The sequence below is a fragment of the Hippocampus bargibanti genome, linkage group LG11 (genome assembly GCF_051943395.1).
Source record: "Hippocampus bargibanti isolate YZ-2025 linkage group LG11, ASM5194339v1, whole genome shotgun sequence".
Classification (NCBI taxonomy): Eukaryota; Metazoa; Chordata; class Actinopteri; order Syngnathiformes; family Syngnathidae; genus Hippocampus; species Hippocampus bargibanti.
Genome location: NC_142744.1, coordinates 18,583,779 through 18,608,197, shown reverse-complemented (window position 1 = coordinate 18,608,197; position 24,419 = coordinate 18,583,779). Strand labels below are relative to the sequence as shown.

Sequence of the window (24,419 nt, the reverse complement as noted above, 5' to 3'; positions counted from 1 at the left end):
AAAGATGTAGCCTCTACTGTGGCACGTTATAATGTGGTGTGCCTTATATTTGGAAAATATATGGCACAGTCTTTCTCTTGGCAGTCCATCGAAGTCGAAGATGACATAGCTTCTATTCTTATGTGGGGTATTGGACAGTGGTTATTGTTGCTGGCCAAGGCACAGTACCCACAACAGGTCTCACAACAATTACTCACTGCCACAGACTCCATTCCTCCCTGTAGAAGTAGTGCTAAACTCATTCTCTACTGGAGTGCCTTATAATGTGATGTGCCTTCTATATGGAAAACTTATATATATTTATATATTATATTTTATAAAACTTTTTCATTCATTGAAGGTGTGCCTTATAGTCCGGTGCGCCTAATACACCAGAAAATATGGTAACTTTGTTCAAGGGTCAGGCCGTTGCAATTATAGAACCTTGCAATTGTTGACTTTACAAGTCAATACCAAAATACAGTGAGACCTCAACTTACGAACTTAATTGGTTCCCTGACAGAGTGTGTAAGGCGAAAAGTGTGTATCTCAAAAACAATTTTCCCATAGGAAACCATTAAAATGGGAATAATCCGTTCCCGGGTTTCCATAAAATATACTAATAAATGTGCTATTGTATCGTAATGAAAGAAATACACTGCGTTGTATCATAAAGTCACTTTATTTACATTTGTGATGGTCATTGATGGCTTTGTGGAATGACGTTGGAGGTCGAAGGTCAAAGGGAATTGCTGTTTGGAAAGAGGCACATTACATGAGGACTGTAATTAAAGAAATAAACTGTTCTGTTAAATAAAGTTTTATTTACCTTTTTGATGGTCGTTGATGGCTTATGGAAGCAGAGTCACCTTCCATAAGGACTGTTGGTAACTTAACCTCTGGTGCTGTTCGGTCGTGTGCTTCCGCCGAAGATCACTCCGCCAGCCGTGGAGGGTGTGTATTATGAAAATAGTGCTTATTATAAGGTTTAATTTTCAGAAATTTGACGTTTGTAAGACGAAAAGTTTGTAAGATAAGGTGTTTGTAAGTTGAGGTCTCACTGTATATTAAGTGAATGAATGCTTTGATTTTTATACAACTACATGATGGAAGCTTATTTTTTTCCCTGAAATTTGTGCGACCTTGTCTTCATCAAGCATGTTGTGTGGTCTTAATTGTGACTGAGACTCACATTGGTGCAATGCCAAGTCTAAGTGCGAACAATTCTTTGCACACGGCTGACGAAATGTCTGTTCTCAACGGGATGCACCTTTAACCGCATACTCAACAAATCATGGCACAAACTAAATGATTGAGAATCATGAGAGCATGCTTCTTTCATGGTGGTATTTTTGAGAACCGCCTGTCCCCATTTCACGTACACCATCCCTCCCTGGCTTGGACAGTCTTTGTGAAATTTGCATGTGAGCCAGTGCAGTCATTTTGGATAATAATCTCTGCAGTGGTCGTTTATTGGCAGCGAGGAGACGATCACCACAGTGGTGAAAAATCCAAGAATGAGGAGACACAAGTCCCCTGGCATGACTGTCACTGCAACGTCCCGCTCAGATATAAGCACCTCAGAGACCTCCAGAACCAGGAGGATGGCGGCTCCAAGGAAAAGCACAGTTCCAACCTACTATGTCACTGAAGCTGAGGGTGCAGAGGGTGCCAGTTATGTTGTCGCGGAGAGCAAGCCCAATTGGGTTGAGGTGGAAGAGGTGATTGAGTACAAGGTCAATAAATCACCCAGGTTGTCCAGGAGGGGTGCGTCGTCGGGCATCTCGACCGGCTCCATCGCTCCTTCCGGACCTAAAAGATCGCCCGAGGAGAACCCGAATGCAAACAATTCCAACAACAATCTGGTGGAGCTAGGAGGCAGCGCCTGGGAAGAAGAGGCGCCTCTGTCTGGTTCAAGAGATCCCCGTGAGCTCTCATCTGTTATTACCATGGCTCGGGGGACTCACAAAGACCCAGAGGATCTGCAAATCGTCATCTCGGAACCCGATGATAATAATCCAGACCTTTATGGAAAGCAGGAAGCAAAAACACTAAGAGGTGGAAGTCAAGTTTTAGCACTGGAAGACTTGGAGGATTACATCCCAAAAGAAAGACCATCTGACGGTTCGACCAGCTACGATAATGTTGAGAAACCCTGTGAGATCTCCGTGCTCCAGAGGGAGGTTGGGGGCACGGCTGTGGGACATCCGGTGCTACTCAACCTGGGACATCCCGTGGCGGCTCAGAGGCATAAAAGCAGATTTTTCTCTCGCAGCAGACAACATCTAGGCCGCAATCTTTTCTCATCTCATCCCTCCCAAGCAAGCAGTACCCAGTTGGAAAGGCGCGTCCCCATTGAGGTGAGCCACGCCAACCTAGAGGTGAAACCTTCGTACTGCTCCAAGATACAGAAGGTAGGAGGAGCGCAGCGGAGCTTTAAAACCAAAATATCAACGCAGATGTCCGGCTATACATCTTGTGGAAACACAGTCACGCTTAAAATCAGTGACAAACAACCCCAAAACCAGTAGCTTTTACATTCTGTTCAGCGCTATCCTCTTTCGTCTTCAATGCCATCGGTTTGAGTCCTCTCCTAACTTTCAGAATAATTTCAGCAGTTAACAAACCATTCCATACAACAAAATAATGGTTGGATGGTAACACATAATCACAACGGTCAAACTGAGCAATTTGATTCACTAAAACTAAAACCAAACTGGATCAGAAACCTCTTAGTTTTTCTTCAGACACTGAAAGAAACAAACATTGAATGGAATGACAATCAATTACCATTGCAAATACTTGTAAATTATGACCTGGTGTTTTCCTGAAGCAACTACGGCATTCGAGAGTGTGGCGCTGCATGTGACCTCATGTACAACATAATACGACACGCAAAATCGGAGCTCTTCAGACCATGAAATCAACGAGTGCTGATGTTAGCAAAAGGCGGACACGCCTGACTGGTCATTTATATCCTTGAAGAATACAAGACAACCAGTGTCGTCTCCATTCACGTCACCGAGCGGGAAATGAAACCACACGACTTGCACGGAGTTCATAGTGAATGAAGCACAACATTTGTCAAAGGACTTGTAAAAATCTAACTTGGATAGAAACACAAAATTGGAATAAAGGAGGCCTTATGCGGCGACCATAACTGATAGCATTTAGGTATGAATGTACTACCTTTTATTCATATTTCTTAATACTTCATTTTTTTGTGTATTCAAATAGAATCTACTTTCAAAAGTTGATAGTTAAAGTTCAACACGTTATTTCGAGGGTGACGACAATTAGATATTCCATCTCATACAGTCATTTATGTTAATCATTTATCATGTTGCTATATTGATGTGCACTGAATTTTCTCTGTCTTTTCATGTGGTGCAGTGACGTAGCTCACATGCACATTTTCAGTTCATTTAAATAATTAACTGCATGCATTTCAATTGAATCAAGAGATTGAAGTCCACCATAAGGATTTGGGTTTTGTGTAGTTCATAACACTCAAAGGATTGTAATTGCTCGTCCTTTAATGGTGTTGTTTTTAAATGGAAAACAAAAAATAAAATAAAATTGTTTCCATGTTTGTCATCCAAATTTTTCTTGTTCTTGTTGTTATTCCACAATCCACATAAATAATCACCAAAACAGCAGTCTTGCCACATAAAGAGGCTCCCATATGAATTCAAGTCTGGTGTTTTACCATGTTTGTCTTGTAGTAACAAAGATTATCTTAAATTATACAAATGATTTTTATTTTGTTCTGCTTAGAATATCTTGCTTTCTATCCTTTCAACCGCTCCCCATCCCACCCCCTTTCAAATTGCTGCTGTGGGTTGCAAATTTCCCCATTGTGGGACAAATAAAGGTTTTCTAATTCTGATTCTGATGATAAGTATCCAGCAAAAACTATAAGCTCTATAAAGGGCGGTTTCAAACCAAAACGGCAGACTTCTTGTTCAATTTAATATGCCTTGCTGTGAAAGGCATATCCGCCCAAAATTATGTACATTTGTGAAAATTAGTTTACATCCATATTTTGACCCAGATACACACACAAAAATAAATGATTTCAAGAGACTTAAAAAAGAAATATATTTTCTTGTGGGAGAATTGACACCATTCCACAACAGGAATCAGTTTAAATACAGGTAAAATACACACAGCCCCCCTCCAACCCCCTTAAAAAACACCTGACATGATCACTCGGCCATATTTGTCATACATTCTAGCCTATGATGACATTGGACTTAATCTGAATACATCAAAGTTAGTACAAATTAAAACACTATGAAATGGAATACAAATACGCCTTCAGTTGACTTGCGCAATTAAATGGGTGTGTTTGGTTTAGTGTTGTTTTTTTTTGATCTGCACAAGATTTCACACTGATTAATCACACACAGCACAATGGCACAAGGACAAACAGCCTGTTCAATTCCTGTATTTTCCGGTGGATACTTTGCTGCTATGAAAGTGGAAATTCTCCAATGTAAGGCGAATAAAGGTTATCACATCTCAGTAAGCTTGATAGACCAGTTTGTCAACATATCAGAATGAGTTCAGGTACGTCCGTGGTAGAGAAAAACTGTTGGTGACTGCAGACAGTTTGCCACCTATCCTATCAGGGTCAGATTATAACACGTAGCAAAGTTTCTAGAATAGACGTACATGTAAATAAGGATTAAAAAAAAGACAACTCATGTCATTTAAAAAAACAAAACTAGTTATAAAAAACAGTCTAAACACACATGTAAACCTATGTTTTTTTGGACAATGTGGTCAGGAAGCTTTTCTAGACTACATTTTTGGGGTAGGGTGGAATGTTCACAATGAGGTCTTTTTAAAGAAGTGAACAATATTTTGTATTGCCTTTTCTCCTACAAAGACATGTTGATTTTCTTGACCATGTTGATTTCCTGAAGGAAGAAGGGAAAACAAATTGTATTTTACACAATAATCCAATTAAGGTTCAGTAGACTTATTGTGACGAAAAATTTAAGATGGTGTATTTTATCAATAACATAAAATATGTTTTAAATTACATTGCAGTCGTTAGTCATGAATTAAATTGATCACTCAAGCTAAAGTAAAACAGCGACTTGAGCCCAAAAATTAAAACTGCTGCACAATTATTGAATGTGGAATGTAGCATCCAATCAACTACGTATTGATAGAAAGTAACATCCAAGAATACATATTTAAACATATCTATGCCTAACTTTGTGTTCACAATAGAAAAATAGAAGCCGAACAATTGCACAATCACAATTTTGGCTGGTAGCATTTGCAAGTTTATATATACACACACACACACACACACACACACACACACACACACACACACACACACACACACACACACACACACACACACACACACCACACACACACATATATATATACACATATATACATATACACATACACACACACACATACATACATACATACATATATATATATATATACACACACACACACACACACACACATATATACACACATATATATATATATATATATATATATATATATATATATATATATATATATATATATATATATATATATATATATATATATATATATATATATATATACACACACACACACACACATATATATACACACACACACACATATATAGGAGTTCAGGGGTCACTCCTAAAGACTTTCTATGACTCTGTGGTGGCATCAGCCATCCACTATGGCATTGTCTGCTGGTCAGGCAGCATCACCACCCGGGACAGAAAAAGACTGGAGCGCTTTGTCAAGCGGGCCAGTTCTGTCGTGGGCTGCTCGCTGGACTCTCTAGAGGAGGTGGGCAACAGACGGACGCTAGCTAAACTAAAAGCTATGACGGACAGCCCCTCCCACCCCCTCCTGCCCATCCTGACAGCTCTGGGTAGCTCCTTTAGCCAGAGACTATTACACCCGCGCTGCAAGAAGGAGAGGTACCGCCGCTCGTTCCTACCGACTGCTGTCAGGCTTCACAATTCCCAATGATCACATGTGAAAAAAAAAAAACAAAAAAAAACTGGTCACTTGTAAATATGGGTTGTTGCAATATATCTAAATGCATCTCTTGATTCTGCACTATGTACAGTCTTGTTTATAGAACGGTTTTTGCACATCTACATTTGCACAGTATACAGTTGACATTTTTATTTTGTTATGCTTAGAATATCTTGTTTTCTATCCTTTCACTCCCACCCCAACCCCATCCCTCTTCAATTGCTGCTGTGGACTGCAAATTTCCCCATTGCGGGACGAATAAAGGTATTCTGATTCTGATTCTGATATATACACACACACACACACACACACACACACACACACACACACACACACACATATATATATATATACATATATATATATATATATATATTATGTATATTATATATATATATATATAACTTTTTTTTTGTTAACACAAAGGTAGGCATAGATATATTTAAATGTGTATTTGTCTGTGTGGCTCTTGCTATCTAATAATAAAATAATGTAATAATTCCATCATAATCTCCAACACAAGGTCACACATAAATAAACTGAAAAATGATGTATTCCCAGTAACTATAAATAGACACTAAAGTAGTAAAGAACCACCAGTACAACCTGTTTCAAAGTGACACTCATGATAATTTTACGTATTCTTACACCTGCTTGACAACGGAAAGTCAAACTGCTACGTTCATAACTTTGCTTGCGAGTTCATGACAGAAGGAAACAGTGTTGAGTGGGACGCCATGGCTGTCAAACTCAATCTCAGTTAAGATCACCTCAAGAAGAGCATCTTTTAAGTTCCCATAAGCATCTTCCAAGTTGTCGTTGACGATGATGACGTCAAACATGTCGGGCTGTTTACCTGCGCAGGAGTACAACAACACTCATGTCATTTTTGGGTTCTGAAAATTGGGGTCTTCGACAAGGACCACAGATCGCAATAATGAAAGACGGGTTTTCAATAATTCAATAATTATTCTTGCTACCAATGACTGTGGCAGGCATGGTGAAAATGACACATTGATCCTCTCCTCTTTCATCTAGAACTGCTTTATGTAACAAAGAGGGCACAATAAAGCAACAAAGAGGGTACAGAAAGTGCATTACGAATGAATGACTCTGTGTCTTTGTGTTGGCATATTATTTGTTATTTAGTATTTTTTTTTGTTCTTTTGACTTCAAGATGGAGCAACAAGAGTGGCTGCCTTTCCAGCAGCTCATGTACTTTGTTTTTCTACTTATTTTATTCCTTTCATTGCTGCTGTGAAATGTAAATTTCTCCACTGCTAGACTAATAAAGGCTATTCAGGCATCTGGTTAGGAACGGGAGGTCACATTTGTCATTCACTCCCCAGGTAACAGGGAAGAGTTATTGTGTGCTGTGTTCCCTTTGTTTTTTAAGCTATCTATTTGTCTTCTCCTCTTCTTTTCCTTTCGGCTTTTCCCTTCAGGGGTCGCCACAGCAAATCAGTGTCCTCCATCTAACCCTGTTTTGTGCATCCTCTTCTCTCACACCAGCTACCTTCATGTCCTCTTTGACAACATCCAAAAACCTCCTCTTCGGTCGGTCTGTGTAAGCTCTCAGTCGTACAGGAGTGGTCCATCGATGAGAAGGTTTCTTCAGCCGTCATCTGTACAAAAGTGAAGGTTTCGGACGTTTCGCCTCCTATCCAAGAGGCTTCGTCAGCGAACTAAAGTCTGACTGGTCGTATCGGCCCCATTTATATATCCCTAATGTCCAGACATGGTGACGCCGGACACAGCTATGATAGGTCCCTACTCTCAGGTTGGGGGGGGGGGCAGGGGACCACTCCCTGTTGCCCCACTCCTCTTCGGTCTTCCTCTCGGTCTCCTGCCTGGCAGTTCAAGACTCAGCATCCTTCTCCCTATATAGTCACTCTCTCTCCTCTGGACATGTCCAAACCATCTCAGTGTGGCCTCTCCGACTTTCTCTCCAAAGCCTCTATTATGAGTTGTCCGTCCGATATACTCATTCCTGATCCTATCCAACCTGGTCACTCCCAAAAAAACCTCAACACCTTCAGCTCTGCTTCCTGTCTTTTCTTCAGTGGCACTGTCTCCAGTCCAAACATCATGGCTGGTCTCACCACGGTTTTATACACTTTTCCTTTCATCCTAGCTGAAACCCTTCTATCACACATCACACCTGACATTTTTCTCCAGCCTGCCTGGACATGCTTCTTCACCTCTTTTCCACATTCTCCATTGCTCTGGACAGTTGACCCCAAGTACTTAAAATCCTCCACCTTCTTTATCTCTTCTCCCTGCACTTGGATCCCTCATTCACACACGTTTGCACTTGGATCCCTCATTCACACACATATATTCCGTCTTGCTGCGACTGATCTTCATTCCTCTCCTTTCCAGGACATATCTCCACAGCTCTAGTTTCTCCGCCACCTGTTCCCTGTTCTCGCTACAGATCACAATGTCATCTGCAAACATCATGGTCCAAGGAGATTCTTGTGTAACATCGTCTGTCAGCCTGTCCATCACCATAGCAAACAAGAAGGGGCTCAGAGCTGACCCCTGCTGGAATCCCACCTCCACCTTGAATTCCTCAGTCACACCGACAGCACACCTCACAACTGTCCGACAGTCATGATACACGTCTTGCACCGCTCTGACATACTTTTCCGTCACTCCAGACTTCCTCATGCAATGCCACAGCTCTTCTCTGGGCACCCTGTCATAAGCTTTCTCCAGATCTACAAAGACACAATGCAATTCCTTCTGACCTTCTCTGTACTTCTGTATCAGCATTCTTAAAGCATCTGTCGTACTCTTTTTTGGCATGAAGCCATACTGCTGCTCACAAATGTTCACTTCTGCTCTTAGTCTTGCTTCAACTACTCTTTCCCAGAGTTTCATTGAATAGCTCATCAACTTTATTCCTCTGTAGTTAGTACAACTCTGCACATCAGATGTTTGATTCGCATATTTGTTTTGGCAATTTTTTTTACGTCGGATGCCCTTCCTGACACAACCCTCTGTATTTATCCGGGCTTGGGACCGGCACAACAAGACACTGGCTTGTGCCCCCTTGTGGCTACATTTTAAGCTATCTATTTGTATGGAACAAAATTAAAAAAAAAAAGAACTTACTCAACTCCATGTCCACCTTAGCGGCATTCAAGCGCCTCTGCAGGCTCTCTTCTGACTCTGTTTTCCTGGCTCTCAGACGGGCTTCCTGAAAGTATGACAAGAACAACAAGTTTATTGCGAAATCAGTGGTTCTTCACATTGTTGGACATACTGAAACTAACCAGTGCATACGCACATTCTTGGGCCACTTTATTAGTGAAACATAAAAATATGATTCGGGGATTGTTCTTTCAGTTTTGAGTTGCTGGCTACGGTGAAGCCTCTCCCTTCTCAAGAGCACTTTCAAACAGTGATTCATGCCTCTGTCACATTGTTCAGTGTACAGATTTTTTTTGGATACAACTGAGTTGAGTAAACCGAGGAATTCTTGTATAGTCTAGTCTTTTTCTCACCAGCACATCCAAAGACGGAGGCTGGATGGAGATGTATATGGGATTGAGGTCGGTCTTCTTGATATTCTTCACCCCTTGCATGTCGATGTCTAGAATGCAGATGAGGTTGCGTGCCTTGACGGCCTGCACTGCGGCTCTGCTCGTCCCGTACATGTTGCCGGAAAACTCTGCACTCTCAATGAATTCGCCTTTATCGATGGCAGTTTGCATGGCTTCCCGTGTGACATAATGGTAATCTGGAAGATGAGAAAGGGAAGACACATGATGATTACGACCAAGATGATGATAATTATTATGTTAAGTATCCCAAAGAAGATAAAATAGAATGTACCTTTGCCATTCTCTTCCCCAGGCCGTGGGTTCCTTGTTGTATCTGAGGGAGGAAGTCCAAATATGTTCTGATTATGGATCAGGACCCTCAACAAAGACAATGGGTGCGAGGGTTTGAATTTCTATTGTTGTAAACGAAGGCTCTGTGCCAAAGGAGCCTTCAGTGACAGTTGAGTAGAAGAAAAAAAACTGGTTTATTGCATGGCGGTTTATATTAAGTATAATTCAGCAAACAGGTGATGAAGTCTTCTTCTTGTCCTTTTGGCTTTTCCCTTCAAGGGGTCGCCACCGTGAATCAGTGTCCTCCATCTTCAGAGGTTTGATTCGCATGTTTGTTTTGGCCAAGCTTTTACAAACAGGTGATGAAGTGCTACCTTTAAAAGTGAAAATAAAGTCACTGCTTTGAGTTTCTTCAAGGGTGCTCCCTATTTTTTCACACTCAGGGATGCCACTTCGACTACTGCGCAACTAGCCTCATCATTCCTCCCTAGCTCTGCCCACAATTAAAGCTGATTTAAAATTGATTTTAATCAACATGCAACATGATGTGTGCTTCCTTTGTGTGAGACACGACCATCCTTCAAACTGGACTTATTTGAAACAAATGGCAAATGGACTACAAGGCTCTTTTTTTTCTTTGTGGACCAGTTTTGCAAATCAATGACTTCGTTTGAGTGGCAACTTTCTAAAATTGAGCATCTTTTTTTTGCTGGTTAAACCCAGTGACCTGAAGCAAAGATTTTATTAAATGACAAATATAGACAAAATAATGAATGACAAAAGTTTGTCCTTATTATTTATTTATATTTATTTCATGTGATCACCATTTGCACTCTATGTGTGCAGCAGCAAAATATACCATCTTTTCTGGATTATAAGGCGCACCCTGAATGAATGGTCTGTTTTCAATTATTTTCCATGTATAAGGCACAACTGACTATAAGGTGCACCTTCAATGAATGACATGTTTAAAAAAGTTTTCCATATATAAGGCACACAACATTCTAAGGCGCTACGTTTTGTGTACTATATCAGTATGGAACGTACACTACCACAGGGGGAAATTGAGTCGATAGCAACTGATGGTAGTCGGGAGACCTGTTCTAGCTCAATATTACTTCACATGTAAGGCGTACCAGTCTATAAGGTGCAAGGACATCTTTTGAAGAAAATCAAGGCTTTTGGGTACACACTATAGTCCAAAAAATGGAGTGACTTTCAATTTTGTATTTTTGTTTGTCAAACTAAATTGAATTGAAAAAATACACCCATTGAGCAGAGATTAAAAGTCAAAACTCAGGTTACCATTCTGAAATAAGGAAACATACAATTACAGTAAAGTCTCATTATATTGATATCGGATATATCGATAGTCCCGGTTATATGGATACTATTTCTATGCACGCACGGAGAAAATTACATGCAAACAGGGTCGGATATATCGATAGTCCCGGTTATATCGATATTTTTTCGGACTCCCTTGAATATCGATATAACGAGACTTTACTGTACTTATAAATGTTTTACATTGTAATAGCATACTTTATGGCTGACTACACCATCATCACAGTTTATGGTTCTGTATTTTTTTTCTTTGTAAATTAAAAGCAAAACCATAAACTCACGTGAGACGCTGAAGCCAAAGACTCCATTGTATTCTTTCATGAGTTTCTTGAGCAGAGTGCTTTTACCCGCCCCGGAAGGGCCACTCAGCACCACGGGCCTTGGTCCAGCCATAGCTAAAAAAAAAAAATAAAAAAAAAGACAGGAGGGAGAATGTAAGAGGTCTTGGGTCACGGGTAACACACTGGAATTTTAGAAAGTGACTCACGAGTTTGACTGAAAAGAACACTGCAACTTTCCAGGCTGACTAACGAGGCTTTTAACAAAACAGGCAATCAAGATAGCACCCTTGAGGAGTATACAGTGTAGAGCTATACAGGTATAGGCATACCAGACTATGTGATGCACTTTGAAAATAATTTGCTGGTTTAAAATTAAAGTAAACCAGAGCAATCAGGAAGTGAGATTGACATTACCACAGAGGTTTTAAACCACCACATACAACAAGGACGCAGGATGACACCTTGGTCACAAATGTCATCGCTGACATGCAGAAAACTCCTAAAGGCGTAGCAGTTCAAGGGGGAAAAGGTAGTTAATAGCCTTCTTGTCTCCATGTGATCCTGCTGTAAACTGGTTGTTGTGTTTGCAGGTGCAAATGACAAGAGTGTCCTTTTCCATTGTCTCTTCACTTAAAGGGCCAGAGACTTCCTTTTTTCCTTGCAGCATTGATGATCCTTGTGTCTATTTCAAAACCACTACATACAGTCAAATGGGATTTTACATAGTCTTAAACCCATAAACAATTGTCATGTGGGATTGAAACAGTTTAGCCACAATGTTGCATTTTTGCTGTTCTCCAGTAAAGACCAGATTTAAAGGCAGCAATTTCTTTTCATTTTAGAGAGTAATTATTTTCACAATACATAAATGAAAAAACACACTGGAGATATTTTCAATACAACAAATAACCGCTTCTGCCCAAACAACACAAATGTCAATGTGTGTTGTTTGCGTATGTGTAACTGGAAAACAACATGGAAACCAGATTCAATTGAAATTTGGCATTTAATCGGACAAGCACACTTAGACCTGAAGTGTCAATCTATTTTACTTGGCTATAATAATGTTCCCGAATTGAAATTTCTAATTTGATTATGTAACCCAAAGTGCACGATTATTAATCTGTAAATTTTTAGGCAAAAGTGGTTATGTGATACTCAGGTGGCTGTCATTTATTTCATTCATGACTACTACCACACAGCCTCTGACAGACCCGCAATTCAACACAGAGCACTTATATCTTGAGCAGCATGACAGCAAATTAGATATCTGACTTCATCAATTCCATCTGACTCTCACTGGAAGCAAATCATGTGAGATTTATTGGCAATGGGTGGCCAAGAACCGACACTTACTGTCTACTGTAAATACAGCCATACACGTTGCATTGTATACTGTACACGGAGTGATATTCAATTCCCTGCCTGGCTAAAATGCAATAAAATGCATTTTAGCCAGATGTGGAAATGCATCGTGGTAATCGTGTAACATAAAGCTCAATAAAAATGCGTTTGGTTGCTCTGCCTGCAAAACTGGCACCCGGATGAAAATCATGTTTTCCACGATTGTAGTGACTCATTTTTACATGGTTTCATAAGCATTCAAAGTATAAGATGAGAACAGCACTGTACTCATCTAAACGAGTAATAAACCGAGCCACATTATGCGACTTCTGAGCTAAAGACAACAGCCGCAAGTGTCCCGCAAGCGATTATTAAATGAGTCTTGACAAAAAAAAACAACGCAGCATCTCTATGGCAGCCGTTGCCACACAGCTGAGAGCAAGAGAGACAGGGAACAAATAAACATGTTTGCTATTCCTACCTGCGTAAAGCCTGGCGAAATATCTCATATACATTGGCGGTTACTTGGACGTCACTTTGCGAGGACGCCCTGATAGATTGTGGTCGTCCTCGGGCTCAGGCACGGGCAGGGCTCCTTCGTTCCGAGACATTTTGCGTGTGTGTCGTACAACAACGTCATCGCCACGCGACGGAGTGAGTAAACAAGCAGATGAGCGACAGCACACGCATATATATATATATATATATATATATATATATGCCACGAAATCAACATTACAGTATTCTTTTGTTTTGTAATCCCAAAAGTCTAAGGTGCGTAAACGGTTTTAATTAATACATTTAAGGCCCTGAAACCCACTGAGAAAGAAATATTGAGCGATCGTGTGACGTCAGTTTTTCCCCATCCATATTGCGATACCACTTTAGGTTAATTTATCTAAATATTTGTCCATAGTTACAGCATGTTTAACTGTATACAAAGTCTAGTTATATCCCACGAGTGATAAATCCGTACAGTGCTGTATACCCAATGAAAGTCGTTAGGGAATTCCCCGGATGTGAGAACGACAGAGACCGCTTGTGTGTTGCGTAAGCTAACTTGCTGTATTTCTTCTCTTTTTTTTTAATAAAAGCGAAGAAAATGTTCGGTTCTTCGAGGGCTGGGGGGTCTCGTGGAGGTCAGGACCAGTTCAACTGGGATGACGTGAAGGTGGATAAGCACCGAGAGAATTATCTGGGTAAGTATGCAAAGCAATGCTAAATGCTCACGTGTTTTCGCTCCCAAGAACGAATGGTCAGACAGGAGCTAATAATTTCATTAACGCAGTTTCGTGCCGTCGTGACGTGTCGTGCCGCATTTTCTTACCTTTCCCTGCTGTGTCCTTCATCGTGCGGGTTCTTGAATATTTGATATCTATTTTGGATCGGTGCTGTGCGCAACTTAAGTCCAATTCATCGCCCACCCTGGGTTGAACCACGTAGCCCTTCTGCTACTTGAGCCCCCCTTCAACTGGGTCAACATGCGGGGGCTACGTGGAAGGCCACCGTGTTTGCGAGTACTGCATTAACGTCAATAAATTGGAGAATACACCATTTGGCTTTTACTGCATCGTAATAATAAAACGAACTTGTGGTGTGCGCCGCGGCTAAACATATTAATGTACCAGACCCTTGCGAGAAAGTTCATAATTCTGTCGTATGAATGGCAAAAGATGGAAATAGAAAGGGTTACTTAACTTCACCTCATCTGACGGAAAATAATTACATCATTTTGCCGACTGCCACGCATCGCCGGCATATAGACATCAAGAAATATATATTTCATTGTGAGTAATAATTTTCGTTCAAATTCATAATCAGAAAACCTTTATTCGTGCCACAATGGGGACATTTGCAAAAAAATGGAATTAAATTAAATAACTTCCCATGGCACCCTGAGCTCCAAGCCACACAATTTTGGTCATCACTGATGTGCTTATTAAATGTACATATGACTTAACTACCGGCAATGCATGAACAAACGTTGGTGATGATCTATAGTGTTTTTGATTTCTGCACAAATGTGAATTATGTTGCAAATGAAGGAACAGAACCAAGAACACTGTATTTCTTATCTGGAAAGTCATTTTCACTGTCTTCTGTTTTTGTTCTTTCTTGCAGGAAATTCTCTCATGGCTCCAGTTGGTCGATGGCAAAAAGGCAAAGATCTGACATGGTACGCTAAAGATAAAACTGGTCGCACCCGAACTAAAGAGGAGGAGCTCGCTGCTGTAAAGGCTGCAGAACATGATGCATTGATGGCTGCATTGTAAGTTTGCCACCCAAAATATGTTACCGCAATGGGTAAAATAATCAATCCAATGTCTAAAAATGTTATATGCAATTGATTGTTCCTGTCAATCAAGAGGTCATAAGGTTATAAAGAGACAACCCACTGGACTGACAAAAGAGGTACTGTATTCCATCCAGTTTTCTTTCACTCCAAAGATTTTAGCCATTTTGAAGCAATCCATGAGCCCAAATGGCCCACATTCCCACAGGACTTGGCAGATATGTGTAGAAGAGAAGATGATGATGGTGAAGAAAAAAATGTGGATCGACTCTCAGGATTGGGAAGCTCCAGGTGTTTATTTTACATGTATTTTTCTGTTTTTTTTTTTTGTTTGTTGTCTTTTTTTTGAAAATATCTTCAGGAGTATTATGTAAATTTAATACATTCTTTTCAAAAATGCAAATCAAACTACTACTTATTGAACGAGATGTTCTGCTTTCTTTATCAATTCATAATGCACTGAAAAAATATAATGTTCAAGCCACTCTTCAGTTGAACAGTATTTGCGGCCAATTAACAATCCTCTTGACATTCAGCATCAACAAGTAGCTGATTGCAGATGAGAGCTGGGTTGTTCTTCTCTCAAGTTTGTTTGCTTTTATTTACAGCGTTGGCTCACGCAAAATGGTTCTCACCCAAAAGGAAAAGGAGGCTGTTAAAATGGGCCTTCCAGTTTTTACGGTAAACCCAAATACAAACGTTTGATTTGCAGTGCAACACTCTAAATCTTTAACACAGCATGTTCTGTGGCTCTGGTTGACTGAAAGGACAACCGACACCATTTTTTTATTTCCTAACTGACATCAGAAAAACGTTTTATAGCATCTAAAATACCCAAAACACGCAGGATGATATTTTTAGTCAAATGCAAAACACCAATAAATATGACTTTAAGTGTCCCAAAACTGCCACAAAATGAGGTCGGAACTGGGGAGATTCAGAAAGTCCCGCCGCCTTGTTCGTGACGTCACTATTGGTCACACACTGCCTTGCTCCAGAATCAAAACAATGGCTTCAGATAGTTCAGATTCGGAGAAGATGCTCTCTTGTTACTCATCCAGTTATGAATATGATTCAAATAGTTCTGAAGAGGAAAGCATAAATGTTTGCAATCGATTAAAGAAGTCCTTCCGTATCAATTTGAGCCGTCTGGACTCCAATGTAGCGTCCCAGAAAATGCACAAGATGGTGGTCAAGCTCCGTTGGAAATGGGCTGATTTGTCTGCTGGGAATTACACCTTCTTTATGGTGTTAACGCAATTGGTAGTCTCGGTGCGACACACAACAATTCACCATCGCGTTATTTATGTAGTTTTCCTTCTAATTTCGCGATCAACATGGTGTTTTCAGATGAAAAAAACTGCCCAAAATGCATTGTGTGACGCTTTGTCGGTCAGGGGCGTGCGTTCCTAATGTGACGTCACTTCGGGAATCGTCATCAACTCGAAAACAAGACTTCCTGAATATTCAGCGCAAGTCTTAAAACGTAAAATATAGAGATATGCGGTGGAATCTTTGTAAAATGTGCTTTGTAGAAGTCATTGGAAGTGATTTTACAAATTATGGACGCAACTTGTCCGGAGGTGTCGGTTGTCCTTTAAAAGTTTTCCTTATTTCTGAAAATGTTTGTGATTAGAGATTAAATTAACCATTAATTGAGTAATTGGAGTACCTCAATTAAAAGGGGTTACATTCATCTTTTAAAACTGTTTCCACATTATACATTTCTATATGTGTTGACTGTTTATTCGTGAGATTTTATTGTCTACCGCTTGATGAAACATAAGAAAAGTCCTTTTACTTTTTGGCACTTTCAGCACCACAAGACTGCAAATCGTCCTGAAACTTCGACTGAAAAGGCATCAGAGAGTGCAGTAAAAGAAGAGGTAGCTCAACGGTAAGAAAGCACACATACCACTTCATTAGCTCCACTTTCATAATCTGAGTACTAAACAGCCTGTATCAAAAACTCTCCTTGCTGTAACAAAAAATAATAAATTAAAATCACACAATGATCTTCATTGGTGTTTGCTGTAGTGTGGAATTGCACGGTGCTGTAGACTGACCGCAGTGATAAACATGTGTTTACGCCGGCTTTGAGCGTTTGTTATCTTCGGAAAGGCAGACAGACTGAAATGCAAGTTGGCTCTCGTTGTATTTGCGGCTTTTGCCTCACGTGGCATCCAATCCACTTTGCTGGAAATAAAAACATTTTTACATTCCCAGTCGGACTATTAACTATTTTTTGGGTGAATTATTTTAGTCAGGAGAGCAAGAAGAAAAAGAAAGAAAAGAAGAGCAAAAAGAAGAAAAAGAAGAAGAACAAGAAGAGGCATAGAAGTGACTCTTCTTCAGATTCAGATGACGACAGAAAGAGGTTGGTTGAACAGTGAGCACAGTTTTAGGACATTTTGTGCATGATTTAGATCCAGTTTACACCAATCCGCTCTTCGTTCCTACGCTTTTGTGATAATGAGGAATGATTCACTAGAGGGCGCTAAGACGTCACTCATTTCATCGCACACTCCGTTGAAGTGTGGAGATTGGAGCCTGATGCTCTCCAATAAACCACAGACAATCCAAAAAGGGGAATTTCACTCAACTGCAGAAGGGCCAGGCATTTATTAATAATCGTAAACGTGTTTTATTATAATGGGGATTTTTATTCAGAAGCAGAACAAATCCATCAAACCAATGTGTTTAAACAGAAAAAAATAAGTATACACTCGTTTACTAAAGGATAGGAGCGATGACATGTGTATCTTAGATCAGGTGAAAGAAAAGTATATCATCTTTGAATAAAAGTAAATATAATATAAAATCATCAAGGTGGCCCAGTGGTTAATGCCCTATGTGGAGTTTGCATGTCCTGCATGGGTTTTCTCTGGGTACTCAGTTTTCCTGCACATTCCAAAAATATGGATGTCTAGCTGACTGAATGCTCAAAATTGACCCCAAGTATAAGAGCGAGCACGGATGTTTTTTTTCTTTGTGTGCCCTGGCAACCGGTTCAGGGTGTCCCCCGCCTACTCGCTGGAGACGGCTGGTATAGGCTCCAGCACCCCCCACGATCATTGCAAGAATAAAGCGTATGGAAAAATCGATCTAGTCACAGAATATTGTAGAAACTCATTTATCTCAGTAATTACATTAAAAAGTGGAACTCATGGTGCTAAAGCGTCATTAAACTGCAATTCATCCCTAATTTGTCTCGTCATCTGGAAAAACAAGGCTGATGGTTTCTTTTGCATTGTTGTCTTGACAAGGCAACATTGAGATTTTTATTTGGTGTGAGGCATCATCCTAATTAAGTTTGTAGAGATAAAATAAAATGCCATGAAATGATGAAACGTTTTAAGATAAATTGCTATTTGTATTGTTTTTTTTTTTTTTTTGGTTCTCTGTATATTAATCTGTATATAAATGGGCCAGAAAATGAGGTTGACAAAATACAGTCATCTGAATGTGATACTAATAGGGACACGCACAACTCTGTTGGAAGGTGACCGGCATGCTTCTCGTTCTAAAATGCCTGCCGACGTGATTCAAGAGAAGGACGAGATGCCACAATCTGATTATTGGCTTTTCTATTGCTCTTCAGGCCCCGAAAGGACCACCACCATCCTAATCCATCATCCCACAGTCAGAGTGGAGCCAGACCCCATGACAGCCATTCATGGGGAGGATCGAAGTCACAGCAACAGCCCCCGCGCCCTCCTCAACGACAGCAGCGCCACGACACAGACTCCTCCGACGGGGGGTCCCCTGTCCCCCGTAACCCCTCGGGCCACAAGACGGCCCCTGGCGGTGCCGCACAAAGCCACAGGCAACGCCACGACACAGACTCGGACAGCTAATGTCCTTCTCTTTACCCTATCTCAATCCGGCCCTCTCACTCACTCACTCACTCATAAAGATGCTCTTGAAAAGCTTGAGTGCTCCTGAAGACCTCATTTACCTAATGGAGGTTTCAAGGGCCATTTTTGTTGATTTGTCATTTATTACCTCTTCTTTGTTTTTTTTAATCCACAATCACAATGATTAAACCTTTTATGTACTTATTCAGAATTGTCCTCTAGTTGTTTTGTTACTTTTCTTGGACATATTACTAACTCCTAATCAAGTCTTTTTGGTCCCGTGAAACCTCAAAGGCAACATTAGCCATAGAACAGGAAATATATCTTTTTGCATACATAGAAGACAACTTCCTTCGTTTTATTTGTTGATCGCACAATTTAAAGTCATTTTACAAGCAGAAGCAGACATGTTTTATGCTAACAAAAGCACTCTAATGGCTGATGACTAACACAAAAATGTCCTGAGAGACTAATCCCCTATTATGTTGCATGTCTCTAAAGGGTGAGTACCGTATTTTCCAGTGCATAAGGCACACCCAAAAACCTTCATTTTCTTCAAAAGAAGATCCTGCACCTTAAACGCAGGTGCACCTTATATGTGAAGTAATATTGAGCCAAGTCTTGCAACCATTGTTGGCAGCCATGGACTCAATTTCCTCCTGTAAAGGAAGTAGTGCATAACCCCAGCCTGTACTCCTTATAATGTGGTGTTCCTCATCTTTGGAAAACTTTTTGATATTTTATATAATTTGCCGGCAACCAATTCAGGATGTGCCCCGCCTAGTGCCCAAAGACGGCTGGGATAGGCTCCAGCACCCCCCGCGACCCTAATGAGAAATAAGCAGTTCGAATAATGGATCGCAATCAGAATCATCTTTATGCCAAGTATGTAGAACACACTAGGAATTTGTCTCCGGTAGAACACGCTGCACTAGTATCATCTTTAAAAAAAATTGCACAGGATGGATGGAAAAATTATATTTGTAAAACTTTTTTATTTTCATGAATTGAAGGTGCGCCTTATCTATGGAAAAAGTTTGAAAAGACACCATTGATTGGGGGCGCGCCTTATTCAGCGGAAATTAGGGTAGTTGAAAGGTATTTTACTTTCATCATGCAGTTGAGGTCATTTGGTTTACTCTTGCCATGCAAATGCTAACCTAAATATGGTTTAGCCCAAGGGGTAGCAAGTCACTACTCAATGACAAGTGTGAAAATGTCCAGAGTTCACCAACAAGCTCCATGATGTAAAGCACCTCTAAAAGTTGAGCAGGTTTTCTTGATCATAGTTTATTGACATTCTTATGATATGCCTGCAAGGATGTTACTAAGCAGATTGCTAAGTGAACTGTATTGAACCCGAAAATGACAGCAAGCAGTCTTGTGCCATCTTTCTTGAATTGTATTGGATTGGATGAGCCTTTATTAGTCGGGGAAATTTACATTTCATAGCAGCAAAGTTATGGAAAGACAAAGAAAGGAAAAAGTAGAAAAAAAATATAGGGGCCGTGCTATCTTGAAGTCAAAAGAAAGAAAAACAATAACAAAATAAGATGACAACATAAAGACACAGTCATTCAATCCTGAGCACTTTCTGTGCCCTCTTTGTTGTATGAAGCAGTTCTAGATGAAAGAGGAGAGGATGAAAGTTTCCTTTTCACCAGTGGATCAGTGACATTATGGTGAAATGTGAATGTCTGCTACAAGCTAAATGTTTAAAGCACACAGAGCTGTCACATCCATTGACGAAATACATTGTTTCGCATCTCCTGTCCCACGTAAATCCGCTTACATTCCAAATCGCGGCAGTTCCACACACGCATTGGCGCTCTGCGCCGATCCTCCTTTCTTTCATCGTAGGTTCCTCAAGCCATGCGTCCATACAGCCAAAGACTGTCCCACCAGCACCGACTTTTTTGCTGAACGAAGCGGGACTGAAAATGCTGCCCATTATCACCCCAGAGCTGTCCAGTGGTTACAGTCAAATGGCACCGACATTCCTCCCAATCAAAAAACGGTGCTGTCATATTTGTGCCATAACAACCGCTCAGAACAGGCTCTCCTTTGATGAATGACTCGGGCGCCATCTTGGACTTCCTATTCTTCTAAGGGGGAGTAGTTTGACGTGGATATCTTTTATTGCGGTTAAAAATTACTTCTGCTGTTACCAAGCTAATGCTCAGCTAAATATCCTCTACTCGAAAGTCTGATGACTGCCGTGTAACTGACTGGAGAAAAGCTCCCTAAACTGTGTCAGACGGCTTCAAGGGGACGGCAGTTTTACTTGACCATTTTTGTATACGTATACTGTATATACTGGATATCCATATATATATATATATATATATATATATATATATATATATATATATATATATATATATATATATTATATTATATTATTATTATTAATAATAATAATAATACATTTAATTTCTAAGCGCCTTTCAAAACAGACACTTTACAGTCGTGGGATAAGAACTTTTTTGTTTTTGTTTTTTTGTGCGGGTGAGCAGCGGCAGCCATTCGCGCCAGCATTCACTCTACCCAGAAGTAACACAGCAGAAAAGTTATGAAAGGAAGAGGAAAGGAAAGAAATGAGTCGAAAAAGAAAAGAGCATGAACAAATAAGCATGTCGTCTGAAATGAGCAGAACTTCTCTGCAAACCATTTCTGTTATGTCCCGTGGTTCCAGAGTGAGTAGTTGCGTGATGTTTAGATTAAAAATGTCTTTTTTTGTAGGGTGGCAGCATTTCCAGTCTTGTATGGGGAAAAACGTTTGAAATGATGATTTGGAACTTGTCCCCCACCAATGCAACGAGAGACCGCTTAATCCCTTGAAGATTCACACCTCTGACGGGTACACTGCCATTGCAATATCTGCTCCTATTAGGGCCTTGTGTTTGTATGGGCCCCTGAATGAGGAGGCGCTGCACCTATGGGGGTGCATAAAAAAAGAGCAAAGAATTCATCGAGAGAAAGAAAAAAATAGATGCCCCAACCCTTTTTTAAAACGCATTAGTGTGCCACACACAAACCATGCTGGTGGAGCAGCAGGACAGGACGGCCCACACAAAGCCTCCTTATGAGCAGCCATGGACTTGTCCTCCCCACCCTTTTGCCACCGCTTCCATTTTATAGGCATGGTTGCATGAACCATAGCAGCCTAATCAACCTGCAAGAATGCCCTTCTCGATTCCCTCCTTTATCCTACACAGCGTCCATGCGGCAGATCACTCACTGCTTCAGGCCTAACATTGAAGTGTTCTACAGCTATAGGCAGCACATTGCTTTCCCGCTCGGTTACCTAATGAGTGCAGTTATGACACCTCAGTTTTTTCTTTAGCTGTTTGTCAATCGAGACAAGATAGATGTGTCAGGCAACCAGAAAGTTCACTGAAATAATAAATTAGGTTTGGGCGACATCTATAAAAAAGAAAAAATTACCACAAAATTCTACACGGCCTCTCACAATTAAAAAATGAAAGCTGAATCTAGCAATGTACAGAGAGATTCTCAATGAAAACTTGCTCCAGAGTTCCGGACCTCAAACCGGACTCATCTATCAACGGGACAATCACCCTTCAGCAAATGGCCAGGATTTCAAAGGGGTGGCTTCAGGACAACTGGGAATGCCAGCTCGAGCTCAGAATTGAATCTGATTGAACATCCCCAATAAGGCCTGAAATTGGCTCTCGACAGATCCTTGCCATCCACCTTGATGGAGCTCGAGAGGTGCTGCAAAGCCGAAAGGCCGAAACTGTCGAAGGTTTGATGTGGCATGCCTGTATTGTCCATACATCCATCCATCTTCTGCCGCTTATCCGGGGTCGGGTCGCGGGGGCAGCAGCTTTACTAGGGAAGCCCAGACTTCCCTCTCCCCAGCCACTTCTTCTAGCTCGTCCTGGCGGATCCCGAGGCGTTCCCAGGCCAGCTGGGAGACATAGTCTCTCCAGCGTGTCCTGGGTCGTCCCCGGGTCTCCTGCCAGTGGGGCATGCTCGGAACACCTCACCAGGGAGGCGTCCTGGGGCCCAAGCCACCTCATCTGGCTCCTCTCGATGTGGAGGAGAAGCGGCTCGACTTTGAGCCCCTCCCGGATGACCGAGCTTCTCACCTTATCGCTAAGGGAGAGCCCGGACACCCTACGGAGGAAGCTCATTTCGACTGCTTGGATCCGGGATCTCGTTCTTTCAGACACAACCCATAGCTTGTGACCATAGATGAGGGTTGGGATGTAGATCGACCGGTAGATTGAGAGCTTTGCTTTTTGGCTCAGCTCCTTCTTCACCACGACAGATCGGTACAAAATCCGCATCACAGCAGACGCCGTCGACCTGTGGGCTGATTCTCATCCCAGCCGCTTTACATTCGGCTGCAAAACGCTCAAGAGAGAATTGGAGAGCTCCACTTGAAGGCCCCAACAGTACCACATCATCTGCAAAAAGCAGAGATGCTATACTGAGGCTACCAAAACGGAAACCTTCAATGCTTCGGATGCGCCTAGAAATTCTGTCCATAAAGGTTATGCACAGAATCGGTGACAAAGGGCAGCCTTGGGGGAGCCCAACCCTCACTGGAAACGATTCCGACTTATTGCCGGCAATGCGAACCAGACTGACATTGGTCGTATAGGGACCGAACGGCCCGCATCAGGCGTTCCTGTACCCCATACTCCCGAAGCACCCTCCACAGAACTCCACGAGGGACACGGTCAAATGCTTTCTCCAAGTCCACAAAGCATATGTAGACTGGTTGGGCGAATTCCCATGCACCCTCGAGGACCCTGCTGAGGGTTTAGAGCTAGTCCACTGTTCCGCGGCCGGGACGAAAGCCACACTGTTCCTCCTCAATCTGAGGCTTGACTTTCCGATGGACCCGCCCCTATAGAACCCCTGAATAGACCTTTCCAGGGAGGCTGAGGAGTGTGATCCCTCTGTAGTTGGAACACACCCTCCAGTCCCCCTTTAAAAGGGGGACCACCACCCCGGTCTTCGAATCCAGAGGCACTCTCCCCGATGACCACGCAATGTTGCAGAGGCGTGTCAACCAGGACAGCACCACAACATCCAGAGCCTTTAGGAACTCGGGTCAGATCTCATCCACCTCCGGGGCCTTGCCACCGAGGAGCTTTTTAACCACCGCGGTGACTTCAGCCACAGAGATCGGAGAGCCCACCTCGGAGTCCCCAGACACTGCTTCCTCCAAGGAAGGCGTGTTGGTGGAGTTGAGGAGGTCTTCAAAGTACTCTGCCCACCGGTTCACGACGTCTCGAGTCGAGGACAGCAGCGATTCTACCAGACGTTCCCAACAAACTCTCACAACACGTTTGGGTCTGCTTGGTCGGACTGGCATCTTCCCCCACCAATGGAGCCTACTCACCACCGGGTGGTGATCAGTTGACAGCTCTGCCCCTCCCTTCACTGAAGTGTCCAAAACATGAGGCCGCAAATCCGA

The 24,419-nt window shown here is 41.6% G+C and overlaps 3 protein-coding genes across 5 annotated transcripts in view; 2 read left to right on the top strand and 1 right to left on the bottom strand.

Annotated features, from left to right (window-relative positions):
- The window catches only part of obscnb (obscurin, cytoskeletal calmodulin and titin-interacting RhoGEF b), an 85,361-nt gene extending 81,779 nt beyond the window's left edge, over positions 1-3,582 (top strand). The window contains exon 78 of the mRNA XM_089009112.1: positions 1,460-3,582. Within this exon, the coding sequence (XP_088865238.1) occupies positions 1,460-2,510 (1,051 nt within the window). The 3' untranslated portion in view covers positions 2,511-3,582. The remainder of the gene's footprint in view (positions 1-1,459) is intronic.
- A 481-nt stretch (positions 3,583-4,063) lies between these two features.
- Positions 4,064-13,437, bottom strand: guk1a (guanylate kinase 1a). Its single transcript, XM_089009111.1, has 7 exons — positions 13,296-13,437; positions 11,471-11,584; positions 9,847-9,888; positions 9,516-9,751; positions 9,124-9,208; positions 6,774-6,859; positions 4,064-4,904 (listed from the first exon to the last, which is right to left on the bottom strand). The coding sequence occupies exons 1-7, from the start codon at positions 13,327-13,329 to the stop codon at positions 4,866-4,868; spliced, it is 636 nt and encodes a 211-aa protein (XP_088865237.1). The 5' UTR covers positions 13,330-13,437; the 3' UTR covers positions 4,064-4,865.
- On the top strand, positions 13,333-20,343 carry lg11h1orf35 (linkage group 11 C1orf35 homolog). Of its 3 annotated transcripts, none has more exons than XM_089009109.1 (9): positions 13,333-13,468; positions 13,909-14,013; positions 14,936-15,083; positions 15,181-15,226; positions 15,316-15,398; positions 15,716-15,788; positions 16,925-17,004; positions 17,371-17,484; positions 18,709-20,335. In XM_089009109.1, exons 2-9 carry the CDS (start codon positions 13,917-13,919, stop codon positions 18,962-18,964), a joined length of 897 nt encoding a protein of 298 aa, XP_088865235.1. In that variant the 5' UTR covers positions 13,333-13,468; positions 13,909-13,916; the 3' UTR covers positions 18,965-20,335. The 3 variants fall into 3 exon arrangements, with proteins under 3 accessions (XP_088865235.1, XP_088865234.1, XP_088865236.1); XM_089009108.1 differs by having other exon boundaries at positions 13,455-13,588; XM_089009110.1 differs by lacking the exon at positions 17,371-17,484 and having other exon boundaries at positions 13,455-13,588; positions 18,709-20,343.
- The last annotated feature ends 4,076 nt before the right edge of the window (positions 20,344-24,419 follow it).